Here is an 18,579-nt window from a genome sequence, read left to right on the forward strand (position 1 = left end):
ATATCGGTGCCGGGGTGTGAACCCAAATGTCGACCCCCTTTTGGGCCCTAATGCCATGTTGCAGCTGTAAGTAGTAGAAATGCATGAACTGAGGAAGACGAAACGCCTCCCTCAGCGCATCAAAGGAACAGAGCACTCTATTGCGGAATATATGTTTCAGATGGGACACGCCATACCTTACCCACCTGGCACCATGTGGTAACGAAGCCAACTCAGGGTATCTGGCGTTCGCCCAAATAGGACTGAAACCAGTATATCCCACTATCTGCTGTAGTTGGCGAGCCTTGTTCCAGGTTTTTTGCATGAGGACATACGTTGGAGACTTCCTCAGCCTTAGCTATTCCAAATGGGCCGCCAGCTCCCCTCGGCCCACAGTGTGGGTCAGAAGGCCCGCAATCGACCCCTCCCCCTTCTCATGGCTCGGGCAATATGTTGAAGTTGTGAGGCTAAATAATACTGCCAAGGATTGGGTACCGCCAGGCCCCCCAGATCCTTGGGTCGCTGAAGGTGTTCTAGCTTTCTTTTAGTTATACTTTAATTAGGGGTCTATTATTTTACATTAAGTTCCTTTCTGCTTATAATACAGAGGGTAGACAAATTTTTTTGTAGAGTGGGGCAAACAAGGCCTTTTTTGATGGTATTGTCCTCAAAGAGTTGTCTAATAATCAAGAAAAAGAAAGGCAAGAAAAAATAAGAGTAAAAGGTATACATTTTTTCAATTTGACCAGTGACAAATTTAAAGCAGATGTTGTCACTATAGATATACAGTAAAGTATTATTATTTTTTTCCCCAAAGATTTGTCCTAAATAGCAAAATATCTGAAATTTAGGTTTCCAGCTTTAGTCAATGGCATTCTGTATTATGGTTTCCACCTATGTTTCCACTGTCCAATTAGATCCCTAGAAAAAGGTTCTATGGCTTCTTCCTCACAACTTGAACTGTTTTTCTCCAACAGCATCTCACACAACTAACCACTCATGTTCTTTAGGCTCTGCATTCACAGATGAGTTAGGAATAAGTACGTTACAAAATATATAAGATTATGTTTAGGAGATATTCATTGTACCTACAGGTAAGCCTGATTGTAAGCTTACCTGTAGGTACAAGTAAAGCAGACCTTCCCATTAAATTGCAAGGGCCTTTCATTTATTAAGGCCAAAACAATATTCCTAATTCCCAAATTCCTGTAAATGGCTGTAGAGTAAGCAGGTGCTGAAGCAACTCCTGGCTGGATACTTGAAGCACACCAAGAAACTTCATCAAAGGGTTGAATTCTTTTATTGACGATCACATCACAGCAAAGGACAGCAACATTTCGTAGCCACGCAAGACCCCTTCATTAGGCATGTGACTTTGACACGTTTCGGAGCCACACAAGACCCTTTCATCAGGTCACATGCTTGTTTTTGGGGTCCTCCCAAACGTTGCCGTCCTTTGTTGTGATGTGATGATGTGATCGTCAATAAATAAAGATAGAGTTCACTGGTTTGCTGGTGACACATTCACTACACAAGTATGTGTAGTGGGTGTGGCGCTGCAAGTTACTGTGTATCAATAAATGAAAATAAATGAATAAAAATTAACACTCTAGTGTGCGTGTTTATGAATGTGAGTTTCCAAATTATACTAAACACAACTCATAAAGTGCTCAGTACTCTAATATATATATACATACAATATTAATTAAACCTGTGCTGATTAGTTGCCAAAACAACCATAAGAAAAAATTTAAAAAATATAAACAGTGACTGGTGCCTATTTAAAAAGCTTTAACCATTCAATTTATATCTAGTACATTACATAAGCACAAAATCATTACTACAAAAAGTGCGTATCAAAAACGATTATGTACATGAACTTGAACGGGGTACTTACCGTAAATAAGTCCTTCTATAGCTAATAAAGTGACTCTTAAAGGTGCTTCAAACTCATGCATAAAAGGTTTAGTAATGGACAAAAAAATACTCAAAACTGGCTGATTAAAAAGTTCATTGATAGCTAATAAAGTGATAGGTGCTCTTAGAAGGTGCTCTTACTTATTTTAAAAGTAGTGCTTGATGCTGGTGTTCCAAAACGTGCTCCCCCTCTTGTGCCTCACTCACCAGAAAGCTCTCCCCTCTAGGGGGTAGCCAGCATTCACAGCACACAGTGGCTGAAACAGCAGACCTCAGATCCACAGTCAATTGTAAAGTTCCTCTTTCCTTTGGCTTTCTTGTCCCATGGTTTTACATGTGGAAATAGTAAAGGCAATACCCCATAGTGCAACACTGTATAACTCCTTTATTGTAAACAGATCCAAAATACACTTACTTCAAACCAGCGTTTGAACAGCATGGAAAACAAAGGAAGTTCGGGTCGTGGTACATTCCATGGACTGTAACTGGAAGTGACGCAGTGACGCTAGTAGCTCTGCCCTATGTGTTTCTTAAGTACGACTTAACTATCTTTGTTTTTTTGTTCCTGTGGGAATCTACTATCAACTGCCAGACTGGGCGATGGACTGGATTATCTTGATCCAGAGGGTCCCCCCAGTCTGGCCAGCGAACATGCGCAGGCCTCAGCTCAGCGCTAGGTCGGCCGCGACTTAGCCCCACTGGACAGGGGCTGGCCTGCAAGTTAAACGTATTGCGAGGGCGCATACGACCTGGCCTCAGCCTGAGTCGCAGCATTCTTTCGAGCTGACAGCCCCCCCATTTCGATGGAGCGGTGGTCTGTCACGAGCAGTGCCCACCCTGTTCCTGGTATGGTAAGTAGTTGTCCCCCCTCTTCCCCTAGAGAGTTTTGGGGTGTAGCTGTCACCCCAGCCCCTCTAAAATTTTGTTGGTCACTGTGGGTCTTCCGACTCTCCCCCCCCCCCCTCCCTGGGTACGGTTAGGAGCTGGCTTTTGCCACATGCTCTTAAGGGGGGCTTGTTGCAGTTGCTGCTGGCCGGGTTTTTAATGGTGCGCAACGGTGGGGGGTTGAGCAGGGTTCCTCGCCACCCTGGGGGTTGGTGACAAGGGTAGGAATGTCCTCTGGGCTCCCTGCTGCAGTTGTTGGGCTGGGGGTAGCGGATGGTTTGGCATCCGCGGGTCCGTGCCTCACATGGCCGGATGCGACCAAAAATGTAGGCGGTGGCTTTGTGGCCTACTGTTCAGGAGCTATGTGAGGCGGCCCCAGTGAGGGTGGCTGAAGCCACTAATCTCCATTTTAGCATCAGCCCTCCCCTCCGCTGCCCCTGGGTAGTCAGTTCCACCGGGGCTTGCGCCCAAGCTGCTGGGCCTCCACGAAAATGTAGGCCGTGGCTTGCGGCCTACTAAGCCTTGTAGTGGATCGCCTGTTTGGAGCTTCCTTGGATGACATCCTTTAGGGTCTCAAGACAAGGGATCAAAGCCCTTCAGAGCCTCCACTGGAGGTTCCAAGAAGACCTGGTCTGACAAGCCACGAGCGGGCTCTTCCAGATCTGCGGACAAGGCTTCCACTGCTTTGAGGTGTGCCCTCACCCATATCTGGGGTGAAGGGACATCTTCGCTGGTTTCCAGCTCAGTGAGCCTCCCTGGTACATGACAAGTGGGACCACTAAGTCATTTGGTCAGGCTACAAGATCAAGTTTCGGTCTTATACTCCAGAAAGGTTCTTCCCTTCCAACCGACACTTGTCCCCAGATCGCTTACGGATCTCTTTGGGGCAGTGCAAGACTTGTTACTTCAAGGGGCGATTGTTCTGGTTCTGACCTCGGAACGTTTTCAGGGGTTTTACTCAAACCTCTTTACAGTTCCCAGGAAGGAAGGCATGGTATGTCCAATTCTGGACCTCAAGGCGCTAAACTGCTTTGTGCGGTTACAGAAGTTCCAAATGGAGTCCATTGGCACAGTAGTGGCATCCCTACATCAGGGGGATTTTCTCACTTCTATTGACATCAAGGACGCCTACCTTCACATTCCAATATGTGCCGGTCACCAGCACTTCCTCTGCTTTGCCATGGGGGAGGAGCATTATCAGTTTGTGGCGTTACCTTTTGGTCTCGCCTCCGCTCCTCGAGTCTTCACAAAAGTGTTGGCCCTGGTGCTAGCATTGTTGCGTCAGCGGGGGATCGCGGTACTGGGGTACCTGGACGATCGTTTTCTCTGACTGCTCTGATGGACAACTTGGAGATTACTCTGTGAACTCTGAGGGAGTTCAGTTGGATTCTGAACCTTCAGAAGTCTGCTCTGGTTTCATCCACAAAACTGGAATATCTGGGTCTGACTTTGGACTCGGCATCAGCCAGAGTGTTTCTTCCTCTTGAAAAACTCCAGACATTGCAGAAGGCAATTCAGCTTCTGTTGTCCACCAGAGGGTCATCCCTCCGGGCTTGCATGCGGGTGCTGAGCCTGATGGTGTCGAGGCAGTTCCTCTTGCACAGTTCCACCAGATCTCTGCAAAAGAGATTATGGTGAAATGGGACAAGAATCCATGGTCTCTAGAGGTGGCATCGTTCTCCGGCACTTCGACAGGCAAAATCCTTTCTCCCCCTGTACTGGATTTGTCACCACAGATGCCAGCCTGTCCGGGTGGGGAGGCGTCCTTGGCACAGACTGTGCTGGAAGAGTCCAGACTGCCGATTAATGTACTGGAACTCCGAGCGATTAGACTTTGTCTAGATCATTAGACAATTCTTCTTCAGGAGTGTCCGGTACAAATTCAATCGGACAATGCCACGGCCATGGTCTATGTCAATCACCAAGGGGCACAAGAAGTGTCCTGGCGGCTCAGAAAATAGCCGGCATTCTAAGGTGGGGAGACCGATTCGTTCCAGCCATCTCTGCTGTACACACTCCAAGGAAGGTACAGAGGTTTGTGGCACGGTCTCGGGATCCTCTCGCCACAGACGCATTAGTGGCTCCTTAGAGTCAGCATCATCTGATTTATGCTTTCCCCCCCTCTCGAACTTCTGCCAAGACTCCTGTGCAGGATCGAGGCAGCAGGGATTCCGTGGCTCCAGACTGGCCTTGCTGGGCTTGGTACGCCGATCTGGTATGGCTGGTCGCCTATGCTCCTTGGAGACTTCCTCTCAGAGAAGATCTGCTGTCCCAAGGGCCAATCTTCCATCCTGCTTTACAGTTGTTGGTAGGGCTGCAACTAAAGATTATTTGCCGATTATTTTTTCGATTAATCGGATAAAATCATAAAAAAACTCAATATGCCTTTTTCGTTCATTTATTTCCCCCCCGGCAACACCAGTGATGGGGCACTGTTTACCCCCCCCCCCCCTCCGGTAACACCAGTGATGGGGCACTGTTCCCCCCACCCCCACGGCAACACCAGTGATGGGGCACTGTTCCCCCCCACCCCCACGGCAACACCAGTGATGGGGCAATGTTCCCCCCACCCCCACGGCAACACCAGTGATGGGGCACTGTTCCCCCCACCCCCACGGCAACACCAGTGATGGGGCACTGTTCCCCCCACCCCACGGCAACACCAGTGATGGGGCACTGTTCCCCCCACCCCCATGGCAACACCAGTGATGGGGCACTGTTCCCACCACCCCCACGGCAACACCAGTAATGGGGCACTGTTCCCCCCACCCCCACGGCAACACCAGTGATGGGGCACTGTTTCCCCCCCCCCCCCCCCCCCACGACAACACCAGTGATGGGGCACTGTTTGGGATTAAAATCAAGTAACACTTGCAGGGCACATAATGCTCCCAGTACTTTTATACCAAAACTTTTTTTTTTTTTTTAAGCTCCTATATACTGTAAATAATATAATAAACGCTTATCTAGATTAAAGAGTTAATATTCCTTATAAGGTGCAATATTATAATAGAAAAATAAGTGAATAAAAACGTCCCTGTCAGCCATAGATATGAAATAGGGAGCATAGAAAGACCCCCTATATGTGCTATATGGACGTTTTTAATCACTTATTTTTCTTTTATAATATTGCAAGCACTTTATAAGGAATATTAACTCTTTTATCTGAATAAGCATTTATTATATTGTTTGGTGGGCTGCATTGCATGGAGAGAACACTGTGACTGTAGGACTGTAAACTCGGCACTCACGTGCTGCTGCTGCTTCTCTCCCTCGATCTGACTCACTCCCTCACTGACGTCACAAGAAGGCGGAGAGGAAAGGCAGAGAGGAAAGGAGGAGGGAGGGGGAGGTCATGGAGAGCTGTAAGAGTCTGAGACAGTGAATGCTGCCGACGGCTTCACAGAGGAGACAGGCAGGGAAAGACGCAGCGCAACTAATCGAAGGATCAACTAATCGATAATGACAATCGTTGACAACGATTGTCATTATCGATTATTATCGATTTTATCGATTAGTTGTTTCAGCCCTAGTTGCTGGCTTTAACCACTTTACCACCGGAGGATTTTCCTGCTTTACGTCCAGGCCACTTTTTGCAACTTGGCACTGTGCGACTTTAACTGACAATTGCGCGGTCATGCAACGCCGTACCAAAACAAAATTTACGTCCTTTTTTCCCACAAACAGAGCTTTCTTTTGGTGGTATTTGATCACCTCTGCGCTTTTCATTTTTTGCGATATTAATAAAACAGTGCGACAATTTTGAAAAAATAAAAATATTTTTCTACTTTGACAGTTAATAAATATCCAATATATTCAATTTTAGTCATATATTTAGGCCAAAATGTATTTAGCTACATGTCTTTGACAAAAAAATTCTCAATAAGCGTATTTTTAACCGCTTTAAGACCAGAAAATTTTACCCCATTCCTCACCAGGCCATATTTTGCGATTTGGCACTGCGTTATTTTAACGGACAATTACGCGGTCGTGCGACGTTGTACCCAAATTAAATCTATATCCTTTTTTTCCCCACAAATAGAGCTTTCTTTTGGTGGTATTTGATCACGTGTGCGATTTTTACTTTTTGCGCTATAAACAAAAAAAGAGCGACAATTTTGAAAAAATAACAATATTTTTCACATTTTTTTATATGAAATTCCCCCCCAAAAAATGTAAAAATCAAAATGTTTTAACATTTTAGGCCAATTTCTACATATGTTTGGTAAAAAAATCGCAATAAGAGTATTTTGATTGGTTTGCGCAAAAGTTATCGCAGCTACTAACTACGGCAAAGATTTATGTCATTTTTATTGTTTTTTTTTTTAACTAGTAATGGCGGCGATCTGCGATTTTGTTTTTTTTGTGGGACTGCGACATTGCGGCGGACAGATCCGTGACTGACATTTTTGACACTTTTGGGGGGACCAGTGACATTACTACAGTAATCAGTGCTATAAATATGCACTGTTACTGTAATAATGAAACTGGCAGGGAAGGGGTTAACTTTATTGGTGATCAAGGGGTTAAATGTATGCCTGGTGCTTACTGACGTGTGTGGGGGGGTGGGGATTGTGTGACACAGGCACAGATTGCAGGTTCAGCTATGCTGAATCCTGTAATCTGTCCCTGCCTGTCACATAGGAGATCCGCCCGCTTTGTTTACACAAGCGGGCGGATTTCCTCACTCGATCCCCGACGATCGGGGTAGAGCGGCGGTGATCACCGCCTCTCCTCCCCTGGTAGGTCTACGTCGCTGGACCGAATCGAGCCACTTTGCCGCAGTACCCTCAATGTGAGCAGTCGGCAAGTGGTTAACGGCTTGGCTGTTGAAAGCCAGGGGCTGAAGGATAGAGGTTTGTCTGAATCGGTGATTCCTACGCTGTTAAAGTATAGAAAATCTACCTCTAGAAAAATTACCATAGTACTTGGAAGACGTACATTGCATGGTGTGAGTCTCTTGGGGTTCCCCCTTTTTCCTCCAACGGGGGGTTGAGCAGCACCTGGCCTTGAGTACCATCAAGGGACAAGTTTTGGCCTTGGCGGTTTTCTTTCAACGTCTATTAGCCACACATTCTTGAGTGTGTACCTTCATCCAGGGAGTTTGACACTTGGCTCCTCCAATGCGGTCTCCATTGCCACCATGGGATCTCAATTGGTTGTAAGTTCTCCAGAAACCTCCCTTTGAAAATATTAGGGAGGTTCCCCTGCTTATGTTGTCCCAGAAGGTGGCCTTTTTGGTGGCTATTACTGCTGCGTGCAGGGTGCCTGAGCTGGTGGCATTGTCTTGTCGTTCACCTTACTTGGTGGTTCACAAAGATCAGGTGGTTCTTTGTGTCCCTGTCTGTCGTTCTTTCCAAAGGTCGTCTCTGATTTGCATTTGATTTAAGACATTGTGTGGCTTTGCCTATGTCCCAGGCCTAACCATCCTAAGGAAATTGCCTTGCATTCCCTGGATGTGGTTCAGGTAATCAGGGTGTACCTGGCAGCTACAGAGTATTTTAGGAAGTCAGACTCATTATTTGTACTCATAGATTGTCCTTGGAAAGGGTTGGCTGCTTCTGCTGCGACCATTTCCAGATGGATCAGACAGACAGTGATTCAGGCCTATTCAATTAAGGGTTAGGTTCCTCCTTTCCCTGTTAAGGCGCACTGTACTCTGGCTCTTAGTGCCTCCTGGGCCTTCCGTCATCAGGTGTTAGTGCTGCAGGTTTGCAAGGAGGCTATATGGTCGTCTGTGCCCACTTTCACAAAGTTTTATAAGTGGATGTGTTGGCATCTGCGGATGCCTCTTTTGGCCGCAAGGTTTTACAGGCCACTGTTTAGAGGACTTGGTCCTCTTTGAGGGAGCATTGTTTTTTTCAGGTGAGCTCCTGTTGTTTATGGTTGAGCTCCATGTTACCTGGTTGGCTACGGTTTAGCCTTGGGAATTTTTTCTTGCTGTTCCCACCCCTCATGTTTGACACTGCTTTGGGACATCCCAATGGTCAAGAAGATAAGGAACTGTGTCCGTCAATGAACGAATGAACGAAAGAGAAAATGGGATTTTTGACTTACCGTAAAATCTATTTTTCTGATGTTCATTGACGGACACAGCACCCACCCCTCTGTGGAGTTGACTTTCTTCTGACACTGCCTGTAACAAAACTGAGTGCCTATGGCTGAGAGCAGGCCCGTTGCTACAAGGCAGGCAAACCAAGCAATTGCTTGGGGCCCCGAGCTGGCCTGGGGCCCCAAGACAACGACTGGTTAAGAATAAATGCAACGACACTGTGTAAGGCTGTGAGCGCCCCTTTGATCGTCAATGCAGTAAAGTGCAATGACACTGTTATCGGGATCTCCCTCAAGGGGGCACCTCTCTGCCTCAACAGGTTTGTAAAAAGTCTGATAAGATCTGCAGACACAAGAGAGATCCCTGGCCTACCAGGTAGACTTTATGCAGAGTATGGACCAGCCCATGGACAGTGCAGACTGACAGCTCCTACTGTATACAGATAGCAGGGCTCTAAATGCAATTAAAATTCCTGCAGCCGATGTGGATGAGTGAGGAGCAGATAGCATCAGGTTGAGTAGCTGATGCCGAGTGCCGACAGGTCTGAAAACTTCTTTCTTTTTTTTTCTATCTCCCTTTTAATCTTAGTCTTCCTATGTCTCTTTTTGTTTATCTGTCCCCCTCCCCTCTCTCTCTCTCCTTTCTTTCTTTATTATACCTATCTATCTATCTATCTATATCATATATGTAAATATATATATATATATATATATAGATACTTAAACTGTATGGCTATGCTGTGGTTCCTGTAGGCTTTGCGTGGGTGCGGCGGGTCGGGGGGGCCTCCATGTCCATTTTGCTTGGGGCCCCCAAATTCCTTCAAACGGCCCTGGCTGAGAGTGGGAGTATACTCCCTGGGACTGCCCCATAGGTGTAGTCAAGCTTTTTCCTGCCTAGTGGACTCCTGTAGGGGACAGTATAACCCAATGATCAAGAAGATAAGGCACTGTGTCCGTCAATGAACATCAAAGAAATGGATTTTACGGTAAGTAAAAAAAAAACATTTTTGAGTTCAGAATAATTTTAAGTGATAAGTATAATGGCGCATTTTAATTGTAAAGTTGGCAAGTTTATAAACTGATGTTTTATGTCATTTTAAATTAACTGCATTAACTTTTTTTAACATATATTTATTACAATATGTACTGATAACAGCCTGTTTTAAAAGAATGCTGGAGCTTTTCGAAAATGAAGCCCATAACTAGTCTACTACAATGCTTTAGTAGGTTGTGTTTATCAGTTGGTTGAGATATTCACAGACAAAACATCTTGTACAGGGCTCAATCTATTGGATGACAGATGTAAATAAATGAAATATGTATGCTTTATTTTATATGTATTCAAATAAAAAAAAATATTGTTTTTATATTTTAGCAGTGGACATAAATATTTATATAAAAAATATAGATTTGCTTTGAGTTTCTTTCTGTGTCCTCTAAAATTAATATTCATGCTGGTCCTTTTTTGTTTCCATAGCATGGGTGAACTCTTTGTCAATGGGAATGATCTTCTTCTGCTCCCCTGTGGTCAGTGTATTTACGGATATATTTGGGTGCCGGAAGACAGCAGTAGTAGGAGCCGCTGTTGGTATAATTGGTCTTCTTTCAAGTTCTTTTGTTGAGTGAGTGTATCATAAATGATCTTGTAAACTGAATTGAAAATGCCTTCCTTCAAGAAGCTTTATAGTTGTTTATATGGCTTAAACTAAATGTATCGTATTTATCGGCGTATAACACGCACAGGCGTATAACACGCACCTTAATTTTAAGAGGGAAGTTTCAGGAAAAAAATCTTAAATTTTAAATAAAGAACTTTTAAACAAAATAAGGGTAGATCAGATTTTTTTTTATTAATCAAATGCACCCTCACCAGTGCCCATGAATGCAGCCTCACGAGTGCCCATGAATGCAGCCTCACCAGTGCCCATAAATGCAGCCTCACCAGTGCCCATAAATGCAGCCTCATCAGTGTCCAAGAATGCAGCCTCATCAGTGTCCAAGAATGCAGCCTCATGAGTGTCCAAGAATGCAGCCTCACCAGTGTCCATAAATGCAGCCTGATCAGTGTCCATCAGCACAGCCTTACCAGTGTCTATCAGTGCAGGGAATGCTGCCCGATTACACAGAGCGAAGATCTCCCACCTACCCGGCTTCTATGATAGATGCCGAACTTCATTTGACAGCGATTCGCTCTGTGTAATCCAGCGGTGCTCCCCCCCCCTTCCCCTGGCCCTGGGCGCTCCCTCTTCTGCCTCTGGGCGCAGTGCACCAACCCAGGATCGGCCCTGCCTGGCACCCTCCCCTAATTGGCTTTTTTTCTTTTATGTATTTTTTTTTATTTGCACTTTATTTTCAGGAGGAAAAAGCGTGTGTTATACGCCAATAAATACAGTAATTTCTCTTTCGTTCATTGACGAACACAGCAACATATCTACATTTGTTGAATGGGTTATGCTGTGCTTCCTAGGAGTAAGACCCTAGGCGATAAAGGGTTAACAAAGTTAACATAACTTTTAACTATGCCCATGGGGCAGTCCCAGGTGGTATACTCCCACTTCCTGCTCTAAGATTCAGTTTTTTTCTGTTCCTTGCTAGGTCCTAGCATTTTCGTCTTTTTTTTTAAACAAGATTTTTTTCTCTTTTGTTATTTTCTAGTTTTAGTTGTTCCTGTGAGAACTAAAAGCAACTGTCGGACTGGGTGACGCACTGGATATTCTAGATCCTGATGGTCACCCTAGTCCGACCAGTGAGCACGTGCATGCCTCAGCTCTGCGCTAGGTCGGCCGCAACATGCTCCCACTGGAGGGACTGGCTTGTGAGTGGGACACCTTGCACGGACACACACGACCTTGTAGCGACTGGAGTCACATCGTTCCTCGGGCTAGCAGCACCCCTTGTTCCAAGATGAGGCGGTGACCTGCATGGAGTGAATCCTGAAGAGTATCCAATGGTATGGTGAGTAAACCCCCCTTTTTTTTTCCTCCCTAGGGAAGTTAGGGGTTGGTGCGAGTCCTCCTGGGGTCGGTGGTCTTAAAGCTCACTGCCCTCCCCTAGTTCTTTCATTATCCTCACTGGGAGGTTTGTTCCATCCTTTCTCCTCCCCCCCCCCCCTTCATCTTTCTCCCCTTGTATTCCCAGGGGTGTTTTGTTTTCAGGATGGGGGCCGGGTGTGCATACTGTACGGAGGGGGGGGGGGGGTTAGGGGAGGGGTCGCAGGCTGGTTATGTGGATGTGCTTTGGCAGGTTTTTTCTCACGCCCGCAGGCGCTGTCATTTTTTGGCACGTGTGGCAGCATGGCGGCCATTTTCTTGTAGACTGGCATTGGCCGGGGCTACTGCGCATGCGTGGTGGCCATTTTCCCAAACTCCGGCGTGGACTGGATCTACTGCGCATGCATGGCAGCCATTTTCTAGTAGCCGCATTTAGTTACAGACGGCAGCCTCTGGTGGCAGCATGGATGCTTCTCAGTCAGAGCGGCATGCTGTATGAATTTTGGTGCCTCTTCTCCTCGCTCCTCAGACGGCAGAGACGCAGGTGGTGGTGAATCCTGGGGCAGTATCTCCCTGCCTGGTCAGGCCAGTAGCAGTGTTCTGGAGTGTTCTGGGACCTGTAGTTCCACAAGCATCAATATTGCTGGGGTTTTAATACTAAAACAGTTCTGTTGAAATTTTTCACTGTGTTCCCATTGTGGCACCAGGATGGAGCCGGCCAAACATGTCTCACCACCTGACCCACTCTCAGTGGGGGTATTTTCGGGGTCCCATTCTGCTATGGTGGCCATGATGGCGGTACTAAAATCTTTAGTGTCAAAAGTGGACATGGTTTTGCAAAAGAGACCTGCCAAAAAGCACCCGCTCTCCTCTCCTGTTTCATCTGTCTCCTTAGATTCTGAGGCGGATGTGCCCGCCACAGACGTAAGTCGCCCCATGGGGTCTGCGTCCACCCATCTGGAGTGTTCTGACAGTGAGGATGATTCCCCTTCTTCCACCTCGGCGCAGGAAAAAGCGCTGGTAGAGGCACTGATTGTGTCAGTGCGGGAAATTATAAATGGAGGTCTCAGTGGATGCTGCGTCAGCCATGCGGGTGTAATTTGGCACCTGCAGACCTTCCAAAGTGACTAAAGTGTTTCCTTTTCCTGCCTATTTCCACAAGATTGTCGATAGTCAATGGGGTTCCCCAAAACGTACGACTGGGATACCTAAGCGTTTCGCTACGAGATATCCCTTTGACGAGTCCCTGGTAAAGAAACTGTCGGTACCACTGGTGGTGGACTCCCAGGTTTCTAGATTGAATAAAGCCACATCATTGCCTGTGGAGCTCCGTTCTTTAAGGACCCTGCTGATAGGAAAGCTGAAGCCTTGGTACGCCATCTTTTTACTGTGGTCGGCTCAATTTTTTTTTTTTTGAGACCGGTGTTTGCCGTTACCTTGATCTTCCAGACCTTGACGGAATGGACGAAGCTTTTACGCCAAGATTTGAAGGAGGGTCAGCACCCTCAGGAAATGGCAGAGCTCGTGGAAAAAATAATTCAGGGATTGCAATTTATCTGCGATGCTTCCCTGGATGCAGGTCCATTAGCCTGCAGGGCATCGATGATGCCGGTGATTTTACGCCGCATAATCTGGTTGAAATGCTGGTCTGCGGACCAGGCTTACAAAAAGGTTCTGACAAGTCTTCCCTTTGTGGGTGACTGTCTGTCTGGGAGCCTCCATGGAGGAGATCATTAAGGGTCTCCCGGGAGGCAGGAGTACCTTGTTTCCTCAGGTTGCTAAGAATAAAGAGTTTCGCCACAAACGTGGTCCAGTTTTTTTGGCTCACAATCGGCCCTTTCGTCCCACGGGGTCACAGAACAAAAGGTCTAAACCCTCTCGATCTTTCTCGGGGGGGGGGTACAAGCGACCCTGGGGTGGTAAGTCCAAGGCAGGTTCCTCCGGCCCCACAGAGAAGCCCACCTTTGACTGAAGGCACGCCCTCACCCGTTCTAGGGGCTGGGGGACGTCTTTGTTTCTTTCCAGATCCATGGGTCTTGTTCATCCGAAACAAATGGGTTCTCGAGTTGGTTCGGTCCGGTTACAAGATCGAGTTTCGGTCCTTGCTCCTGCCAAGGGTTTTCCCCTCCAATTTGTGTCTGTCCAAGGATTGACTTCAAGGTCTTTTTTGAGCAGTTCAGGACTTGTTGTCACAAAGGGTGATAGTTCCTGTTCCGGAGTCGGAACACTTTCAGGGGTTTTATTCCAACCTCTTCATGGTCCCCAGGAAGGAAGGGAAGGTTCGGCCTATTCTGGACCTCAAGGCCCTGATGAACTATTTTGTGCGGGTCCAAAAATTCAGAATGGAATCAATTCGATCAGTTGTGGCTTCTCTCCATCAAGGGGACTTTCTAGCTTCCACCGATATCAAGGACGCTTACCTTCATATTCCGATTTACATCAGACATCAACGTTTTCTTCGTTTTGCCATAGGCGAGAATCACTGAGTTTGTGTTGTTACCCTTTGGTCTCGCCTCCACTCCTCAAGTGTTCTCGAAAGTGTTGGCCCTAGTGTTAGCTTTACTCAGGTAATGGGGGATTTCGGTTCTGGGATACCTGGACGACCTTATTCTGAGGGCGGACTCTTCGTTGGTCCTGAAGGTGGATCTAGACATCATGGTGAGAACTCTGCAGGAGTTCGGCTAGATTCTGAATTTTCAAAAGTCAGCTTTGATTCCGTCCAACAAGTTGGACTTTCTGGGGCTGACTCTGGATTCAGTGTCAGCCCAGGTATTTCTCCCGGAACCAAAACTCTTGAAGTTGCAGAAGGCAATTCATCTCCTGTTATCCAATCGTCAGTCCTCTCTGAGGACCTGCATGCTGGTGCTAGGTTTGATGGTCTCTACTTTCAAAACCATTCCATTCATTCAGTTCCATACCAGACTTCTGAAAAAAGAGATTCTAGCCAAATGGGACAAGCATCCACAGTCTCTGGACAATTAGATCCTGTTGAGTCGGGTGGCGAGAGGGTCTCTGCTTTGGTGGCTCCGCTCCCCGGCACTTCAACAAGGAAAATCATTCCTCCCACTGTTCTGGACAGTGGTGACTACGGACGCCAGACTGTCCGGATGGGGGGGGGGGGGTTCTGGGTACGGATTCAGCCCAGGAGCTTTGGCCCTCAGAGGAGTCCAGTCTGCTGATCAACATCCTGGAAATTCGAGCCATTAGACTTTGTCTACTCCGGTGGACGGATCATCTGCGGGGGTGTCCGGTGAGGATCCAACCAGGCAACGCCACGGCTGTGGCATATATAAATCACCAAGGGAGCACCAGAGGTGCTCTAGTGGCAAAAGAAGTGGCCGATATTCTGCAATGGGCAGAACGTCTTGTTCCCGGCGCTGTCGGCAGTGCACATTCCAGGGGTGGAAAATTGGCAGGCGGACTATCTCAGTCGTCAGGCTCTGTGTCCGGGAGAATGGTCTCTTCACTCTGAAGTTTTTTATCAGCTGTGCCTTCGGTGGGGGACACCAGATGTGGATCTGCTGGCCTCTCCTCTCAACTGGAAGGTTTCGAGATTCGTTGCGAGGTCTCGGGATCCTCAATCGGATGCCGCGGACGCTCTGGTGGCCCCTTGGGGACGGTATCGTCTGATTTATGCATTTCCTCTAATACAACTTCTGCAGAAGGGATTCCAGTGATTCTGGTGGCACCAGACTGGCCTCGTCGGCCCTGGTACGCAGACCTGGTAAGGTTGTTAGCCGACACCCCTCGGCGGCTGCCTCTCAGGGAAGATCTTCTGTCTCAAGTGCCGATCTTCCATCCTGCTTTACAATCAACGGCTTGGCTTTTGAAAGCCAGGTACTAAAGGATAGGGGGTTGTCGGAATCTGTGATTCCTACCCTGTTAAGAGCTAGAAAATCTACTTTTAGAAAAATTTAACATCGAGTTTTTAAAGCATATATTTCTTGGTGTGAGTCTCAGGGAATTTCCCTCTGGTCCTTCTAAGTATCAAGTCTTTTGGAGTTTTTACAAAGAGGTGTTGATCAACGTTTGGCTTTGGGCACCATTAAGGGTCTTCCAAAGACCACCATTTGAGAATATTCATGAAATTCCTTTACTTACCTTGTCACAGAAGTGGGCCTTGGTGGCATTTACTTATGCACGCAGGGTCTCGGAATTGGCTGCGTTGTCCTGTTGGTCACCTTATCTGGTAGTTTATTGGGACAAAGTGGTCCTTCGCACCTGTCATTTGTTCCTTCCTAAGGTCGTGTCAGGTTTTCACTTGAATGAGGACATTGTGTTGCCTTTGTTATATCCTAAGCCTAAGCACCCCAAGGAGGTTGCTTTGCGATCGTTAGACGTGATTCGGGCCATCAGAGTGTACTTGATGGTGACTGAGTCAATTCGGAAGTCGGATTCCTTGTTTGTTCTCACAGAGGTTTCTCGTAAGGGACAGGCTGTGTCTGCTGCGACCATTTCCAGGTGGATGAGGCAGATGGTGTTGCAGCCCTATTCTATCAAGGGTCAGGTTCCTCCTTTCCCTGTTAAGGCGCATTCTACGAGGGCACTCAGTGCCTCCTGGGCCTTCCATCATCAGGCATTAGTGGTTCAGGTTTGCAAAGAGGCCACCTGGGCGTCTGTATACACATTCACTAAGTTTTACAAAGTGGATATTTTTGAGACTGCGGATGCTGCTTTTGGCCACAAGGTTTTGCAGGCCACGGTGGCAGAGACTTCTGCCTCTCGAGGGTGTTTCTTTTCTGGTATGTGAGCTCCAGTTTTTCCTGGTTGAGCTCCTTGGTTACCTGGTTGGCTATGTTTAGCATGTTGGGAATTGTTCTTGCTGTGTTTGTTCCCACTCCTCATGCTAATACTGCTTTGGACGTCCCATTCGACTAATGAAAATGTGTCGCTGTGTCCGTCAATGAACAAAAGAGAAAACTGGATTTTTGTCTTACTGTAAAATCCTTTTCTCTGATGTTCTTTGACAGACACAGCACCCACCCCTCTGTGGAGTTGGGCTATGTATTCTTCTGACATTTCTTGTTACAAAACTGAATCTTAGAGCAGGAAATGGGATTAAACCACCTGGGACTGCCCCCTGGGCGTAGGTAAAATTTCTATTAACTTTGTTAACCCTTTTCTGCATAGTGTCCTACTCCAAGAAAGCGCAGCATAACCCATTCGACTAATGTAGATATGTCGCTGTGTCCGTCAATGAACATCAGAGAAAAAGATTTTACAGTAAGACAAAAATCCAGTTTTTTGTTAGTCACCTATCACTAACCAGTTCCACCTATCACTAACATGTGGCCCCTAACTTCTATGTTGGCCACATAAACATTTATAATTTCCATAAAATAGAAAACAGCTGTTGCTGTGGCCCCTTTATTACTTTTGTGCCACTGAACATAAAAAAGTATATTGAAAAAAAAGGTATTGCTGGTTTTACCGTTTAAATTAAATGCGTAGTGTTGTAAAAACTAACTTCTTGATGATAATGGCCTCATCAATATGTGTTTACTCTACAAAACATACATTTTCCACTATAATGCTACATAGAGATTGTACTTTACTGCTTCTCACAATGCAAGTCCAGTGATCACTTTAACACAATGGCATTGCTTGTGCCGGGCTCCCAGGGCACGTCTTTCCTATATTTTGTGTGCTGCAGAGTCGTCAACTCAGTGAAATGTCTGACAAACCTATTTAAAAAGGCTACTTTGCCTTTTAGATCATCTAAGGGCATATCCCTGATGAGTTCAAAAGGTAGCTTTTGCAGGGCGGAGGGAACCAAGTTGAGATTCCAGGTGTTGCAAGGGGGACTTGGTGCGAGATAACACCTTAAAAAAGGTTTTGATATGGGAAAACAAAGCAGAGGCTCTGGTTGTATTCGCAAACAATTTTAATTAGGTTATTTTTTAAGGAAGACTATGAGCAGAAAAGCATCTATAGTGGAAGTGTTTCGTTGTTTAAAATTGATTGTGCTGATGTTTATGCATGTCTGTGAGACTCTCACTTGTGGCACAGTATTAAAAATTATTTTTTGTGGGTACAAGGACTGTAGCATTTATGTGCTGTGTATACATCGAGTAGGCTCAGGTTTAATTTAACCATGCCCCTTTAAGACCCTCCCGCTGTTATCACTATTTTGGCCAAGCCCTTCATCTTTCACAATCTTAGTCATGTACCTGCCTGAACAACTGAAAGATATACACTCCATGTGTAGTTGATATCAGATGAAGTCTGTGTTTTAATTGAAAAAATTGGTTACCAATGTAAAGCCCTGAGGCAGAAATACACAATGGGGTTGTTTTAAAACAAAAAGGAGGGTGCAACTGCATAGTAGCCAATTCGTTTCTAAGGCTGGCCGTAGACTGTTCGAATCCTGGCTGGGTCAGCAGAAACTGGCTGAGATTTGAACCATGTATAGGCAGGCTGAATGTACCCAAGTTGATCGATTGATCAACTTGGGTATATCCAGCATGCCGGATTTTACGTACGATTATCAGTAGAGGCTGGTATAGCCACTAGAAAGAATCACTGTCTGCTCCTGGCGAGGGTGGCTTCCCTGTGCCAGGAGAATACAATGGCTTGGCAGGAGGGATTCCTCTGTCAATACTGTCCGTGGTTGCAGAAAAGAATTTGCTTTGTGTATGACCTGCCTAACTTCAGCTTGTTCAATTAAGCTTTGACAAAATACATGGAAGCTGATTTCTATGTAAAGCTGCACCAGGTTTTGCACTCTCCAGTTTTAGTAAATCAACCCCAGTGAGAC

The 18,579-nt window shown here is 46.4% G+C and overlaps 1 protein-coding gene across 1 annotated transcript in view; it reads left to right on the top strand.

Moving 5' to 3' along the window:
* Positions 1-18,579, top strand: part of SLC16A10 (solute carrier family 16 member 10) — a 214,551-nt gene that overhangs the window by 137,377 nt on the left and 58,595 nt on the right. Inside the window, exon 2 of the mRNA XM_082249931.1 lies at positions 10,310-10,454. Coding sequence (XP_082106057.1) covers positions 10,310-10,454 — 145 coding nt within the window. The remainder of the gene's footprint in view (positions 1-10,309; positions 10,455-18,579) is intronic.

The sequence above is a fragment of the Pelophylax lessonae genome (genome assembly GCF_965119305.1).
Source record: "Pelophylax lessonae genome assembly, chromosome: 3".
NCBI classification, from domain to species: domain Eukaryota; kingdom Metazoa; phylum Chordata; class Amphibia; order Anura; family Ranidae; genus Pelophylax; species Pelophylax lessonae.